This window comes from Fragaria vesca, linkage group LG2, assembly GCF_000184155.1.
Source record: "Fragaria vesca subsp. vesca linkage group LG2, FraVesHawaii_1.0, whole genome shotgun sequence".
Classification (NCBI taxonomy): domain Eukaryota; kingdom Viridiplantae; phylum Streptophyta; class Magnoliopsida; order Rosales; family Rosaceae; genus Fragaria; species Fragaria vesca.
The window spans coordinates 871,140-877,139 of NC_020492.1; the positions used below are offsets into that span (position 1 = coordinate 871,140).

The window sequence follows — 6,000 nt, forward strand, 5'->3', positions numbered from 1 at the left end:
CCAATGGACTTGCATTGTGATAGAACATCTACTATTAAAATTGCTTATAATCATGTTCAACATGATCGAACTAAGCAGGTGGAGGTAGATCGGCATTTCGTTAAGAACTTGGACAAAAAAAATCATTTGTTTCACTTTCGTGTATACGGAAGACCAATTAGCATATGTTCTCAAAAAAGGTATGTCAAGGAAAATGATTGACAACTCGGTTGACAAGTTGGGCGTGAATGATATCAAGGGGAAGTGTAGAATATTCGTAAATATTTATTTTCCTTGTATATGTAGGCTACATATCTTGTATACGTGTATGAGATATTTTCCTATTAGCACTATAATTTTATCCGTATATAAACCTCCTATATGATCATTGAAGCATACAAAACATCTTGAATCATTATTTTCTACTTAGTGGACATGAATTCAACCAATCATTTTAATTAAAGAATGCTTAAATGTTAAATGTTGGACTCCAATTCAACCCATCATTTCAATTTTACACTTCAAATAAGACATTACCTATAATAATTGTCTTCAATTTGTGCATGCATAACATGAAGGCGAAGACAATTCATATGAATAATATCTTTGTACACATTAATAGACAGAAACTTTATCAAAAAGAACAAACGGAAGGAAAACTAACTAAGCAGTAGAATTGAGTTTTGTTTTCCTAACTCTTAAAACATGAGCAATATCATCACAGATTTTTGTTATTTTTATATCAAAACAAGTCTATCAAGTGATTTTTTTTTTTTTTTTGTTTAGTCGAGAGGTATCAATTCATTAATGTAATCAAAGGTTACTATCACATGCATGACTCACAAGGATTACCCTGGCTGCGTCAGTAATGAGCCATAATGACAAACTTAAGAAACAACCTAGATTGAACTAAAGCAAAAGAACCTTATTCCATAATTCCAAATAAAGTAACCAATTACGCTACCAAGGTAAACACCGGACTCATTGCCATACACTTACCTCAATTTATTTCTAAAAAATTCAATAAGAATAAACTACTCATGCCCAAAGGCTCAAACTTGTTAGGCCCTAAGTCGATCTGAGCATAGACCCAGGCCAAAAAGCTATCACCGTCTCTGGCTGCCAGTCTTTTCAAGAACTGACAATAGCCTTCACCAGAGACCCCACTTTCGAAGACCACCCGACTAACTAATATCTGATGTAGTCTAAGAATCCATCCACAAACATTGATGACGTCTCCCCTCTCCCCAAAGCCAGCAACCAATCACCGCTGAATCAAACACCACCACCATAAGTCGAGCCAAACACCACTATAAGCCGAGACATGTCTCAACCAGAACCTTGCATCATGGACACCATGAACGAGATCCTAGAGTCGTTGGCACGCCTCTTCTCAATCTAGAGAGCACGAGACTCCTTGTCGCTCTCACCGTCATGAAGTATATATTTCGTCTCTCCAAAACGTTTTGCGATGGTCGGAACCCCTCACATCTTTTTATCGATGGACTCATCCAATATTCTTACTTTTTTTTTTTTATATTTAAGATCGTGGTATCTTAAAATTTTGTATATGTCCAAGAACTAATCTGTTAGGAACGCGGACAGCCAACAAAGCACTACAGCCCTTCCTTTGGCCATTGTTAATATTGTCATGATTTAAACCTAAATAAAAAAACAGACCCAACTAGACAATAACCACTAAACTAATTTACGGTGGTTACTTTTCTTTACGATATATTCTCTCTTTCTCGGAAAAGAAAACAATCGAAACATGCAACTACAAAAACAAAAACAAAAAGGCCGCTAAATAAAGCGTCTCCTCAGCACCCACCCGTGTTTCTCACTCCGTCAAGTCCTAACTCTGCATCTTTGAGCCCTTTCCCGCCTACTTAAACCTCGTTGCCGGCAATGCTCTCCCAGATTCCGAAACCCCTCTCCTTCTTCCCCAATCCTTCCATTCCCATTCCCAACCCCAACTCTCTATCTCTCCGCTTCTCAACTCCCAATCCCTCACTCTCGCTCACTGACCTTCCCCTCCGCCGCCGTCGATCCCCATTCCTCTCTATGACCTCCGCCCCCGACCGCCCAGACGCCGTCGTTCCCGGCGTCTACGATATTGAGCTCGATCGCTTCGCCGTCGTTGCCAATAAGGTCGCCGACGCCTCCGGCGAAGTCATTCGGAAATATTTCCGGCAGAAATTCGATATTCTCGATAAAGCAGATTCAAGTAAGTGACTGTGTGTTTATATGACTGAGGATTGAAAATAAACTATTACGAATTGAAAATGTATGTGAATTAGGGAAATGGCAATTTCTGGTTTTAGTATTTTTTTTTTTTTTTGCTATTTTTGTTTATATGAAAATATTGTGGGAAATGGGAAGCTAAAGGAATTATTGAGTGCTTGAGTTATTGCTGTGCTGCAGGCCCTGTGACGATTGCGGATCAAACAGCAGAGGAGCATATGATTTCAGTTATATCAGAGAATTTTCCTTCTCATGCTGTGTAAGTTTCTTAAGGTTTAGTTGATTTAGTTGAATTGGAGCATCAAATTGTGTCCACAACTTTTTAGGGATGAATATAATCAGTGTAAATGTGATATGTGCTCTGGTTTGTTAAGGTGTATTAGGCCTGCCGTTGTTGCCTCCATTAGTGTCAGGTTTGTTGTTAGCAATTGAACAGTTAACGATTAAAGCTCAGCTAATACCATGGTTCTTCTGTGTTAGGTTAACACGGTCGTATATAACTTTCCAGTTTTCATCCATCTCTTTGGGTTCACACAATCCATTCTTGTTTACTGTTCATATTCTCACACACTTGGATCCTAAATACGTGGTGTTTAGTCAACAAGTTCAATGTGAAATTGTGTCACCATTTCTCTCTTGGTTCTGGAAAGATAATGGCTGGTTAGCTCAAGTTAAGCTGAGTAGTTTTAATGGACAGATGAAAGTTTCTTGCTCATTTATCTTTCTCCTATTTCTTTTTTGTCCATGGCAACCAAATAGAATGCAACTTGTGTATAGTGCCAATTTATTTGTAAAATATTCTATTTCTGAAGTTAAATTAGAACTATAATTGCAGTTATGGAGAGGAGAATGGATGGAGGTGCAAAGAGAAATCTGCAGACTATGTTTGGGTATTAGACCCTATAGACGGGACAAAAAGTTTTATCACCGGTAATTTTTCTTAAAACTTACTGTTATAACCAAGTGTTTTCCAAATTTTTTAATCGTTGCATATCCTGTATTTTTTTTATATTTAAATTTAATTTAATTATGTTTCAGGAAAACCCGTGTTTGGTACTCTTATTTCTCTGCTACTGCGGGGAAAACCAGTAAGAATCACCTACTACAAGCCTGTTTCTTTTACGTCAATGCATAAAAGAAGAATAAGCTTCTTCCTAAGAAAAAAATAAATGAACTTGATATGCAATTGTGCTATTTGTGTTTCAAGGAACTATTTTTCCTCCTACGAATTCAATAGTTGGGAACAAAAGATGGCTTTTGCTTTCATAAAATGTATCGTTAGAGAAGATAAGAATAAATAGATAATTGCTTAAATGTCTTTTGTGAGTCAGGAATTTTTTTCTTTTTTCTTTTATGCATGCATTATATGTACTCTATTGGAATCTCCATGCTCATATGTTCAAGTTCAAAATTGCAAACTGAATTAGATTTTTCTACAAAGTGTGTTCTAGTTCTAAGACTATATACAGTATTTACTCCTGACTGGATGATGATAATTGTACCTTCAATCTCCAGATCCTTGGTATAATTGATCAGCCTATTTTAAGAGAAAGATGGCTTGGGTTAAGTGGAAGACAAACTACATTAAATGGAAAACTAGTGTCGACTCGCACTTGCGCAAACCTGGCACAGGCTTATCTGTAAGATAATTATTATTAACTTTTTAATTTTTCTGATTTCTTCTCTGTTTGACTTATTCCATTCTGTAGTGAATGATGAGTGCAAAGTGATTATCTGATCTCCAACTTACATTCCATGAAAAGTAAAATCACATATTTCTGTTCATATTGGCACACTTTTATATTTTGTAGAAACTTGGAAGTGAATGATGCATTCTGTATCTCACATTCTATTGAATTAGTTGAAAGTGAAGTATTAGCATACAGATCTTGTGAGATGATGGATTGGAAACCTTTTTACCTTCAGTGCCGTGGCTTGTCTCATAATTGTAATTATCGGCGTTTATTAGGTACACTACTAGTCCACATCTGTTCAGTGCAGAAGCAGAAGAGGCATTTATTCGCGTCAGAAATAAGGTATGCTTCAGTTTCTCCTTAAAATTAAGAGGAAACATGATTATACCATTTAGTGATATGGAAAATAACACCTGATACTGTTGATTTAAAGTTTTTTTTATTTTTTTTTTTTTTTTTTCTTTAAGATGTGAGTTATATGAGAGTCAGTTTCACATCTAGCATGAAAGGAAAAGAAAAAGTTGGGTTTACCTATTTTCGACTTGGCTTTGCTATACATTTGAAAATCGTCTATCATGGATACTAACTCGTATATTAATTTTTTTTTCTTGAAGTTGTATTCCCCAGCTTTTACTTTTGGTGGTTTTCCTTTGTTTTAGGGGATGATCTAAACCAATTTCAAAGTTCTAACATGATACTAAGCAATATTTAGAGTAAATAATCTCACTCTAAGTTTCTGAACGAACTTTGCTGAAATTGACTCTTCTGGAAATTGTTTTAGTATAACTAGACATATGGAGCTTTAATGTGAAAACTAGACATCTAGGTATATTCATTTTGGCCAAGCAGGTCTATCCATTCTTATATACTCCATGCCGGTCTACAGGTTAAAGTGCCATTGTATGGATGTGACTGCTATGCTTATGCCCTTCTGGCTTCTGGTTATGTGGATCTTGTTGTTGAGTCTGGTCTCAAGGTAAGCTGAAGTCTTTCTTGTTCGATTGTAGACATAACTTACACTGAAGTACACTTTCTCATCTAAAAATAAAGTAGAATAAGTACACTTTCTACTATGAATGTTTGGGCATAGAATTACAGTTATTCCAATGATCTCTCCGGTTGTCTTGGAGGAAAAATATAAACAGGAGTTTTATTATCTTAGAATGATGTGTTAGATACCTTTATAGCATGTGAATTTTGCTTTACTGTACTTTCACGCGTTCTTTGTTTTAATGAACTGTGTATACCGATGTCGTATATCATAATGATTTAACTGTTTTTCAGCCATACGATTTTCTTTCATTGATACCTGTGATAGAAGGTGCTGGGGGTGTCATAACTGATTGGAAAGGACATCAGCTTTTTTGGGAAGCTTCTGCCAATTCACATGCAACAAGTAAGAGTGCTTTTAATATGACTGTAGGACGTGTTCTTCCTGATCTGACTTTAGGATATCTTATGATTCTTATCTCTCCTTGAGTGGTTCATGTTTGAGTGTTTGAGTTACAAAGTTGAATGTTAAGCAGTTGCAAGTCCTTATACATTCGTCAATGGTTTTTTTATTTATTTATTTTTTTTTCGGTGTGTCCTCCAGGTTTTAATGTAGTGGCAGCTGGAGATAAACAGATTCACCAACAAGCTCTAAATTCATTACAATGGGAATGAATAAAAATAATGCTGCAATGCTTCAATTATATTTCATAGACCAACTACAAATATGACATCATGGACCTAGGTGGATTGATCATGGGTAAGATTTTAAATGCAAAAGGTAATTGCGAATAGCTGCCATCGTATTCGTATGATATATCGGCGCATCACAATTATAGATTTGAATTTGAAAGTAAAATGGATGCTCCTTTTCTTGTTTGTTGGTGTTTTTTGACCATCTCGTCTTCAGTTGTAAAGGTGAAAGAACCCAACACCACCTTCAACTTTTTGTGCGAGAAAGGAATTGAAAAGGAGTGGCGTTTGTAATTGCATCGAGGCAATAATTGTCTTGTGAAAACTTGATTTGTTGAGTAAATATGCTACTCTTGTTCATTCAAGGTTCTGGCAATATATGTGGCTCAAGTGATCCGAC

At 36.0% G+C, this 6,000-nt stretch overlaps 1 protein-coding gene across 1 annotated transcript; it reads left to right on the forward strand.

The window, feature by feature from the left end:
- The first annotated feature begins 1,814 nt into the window (after positions 1-1,814).
- LOC101290997 (bifunctional phosphatase IMPL2, chloroplastic-like) lies at positions 1,815-6,000 on the forward strand. The gene is made up of 9 exons (XM_004289598.1): positions 1,815-2,206; positions 2,404-2,482; positions 3,059-3,153; positions 3,262-3,311; positions 3,739-3,863; positions 4,193-4,259; positions 4,804-4,893; positions 5,202-5,313; positions 5,512-6,000. Exons 1-9 carry the CDS (start codon positions 1,888-1,890, stop codon positions 5,580-5,582), a joined length of 1,008 nt encoding a protein of 335 aa, XP_004289646.1. The 5' UTR covers positions 1,815-1,887; the 3' UTR covers positions 5,583-6,000.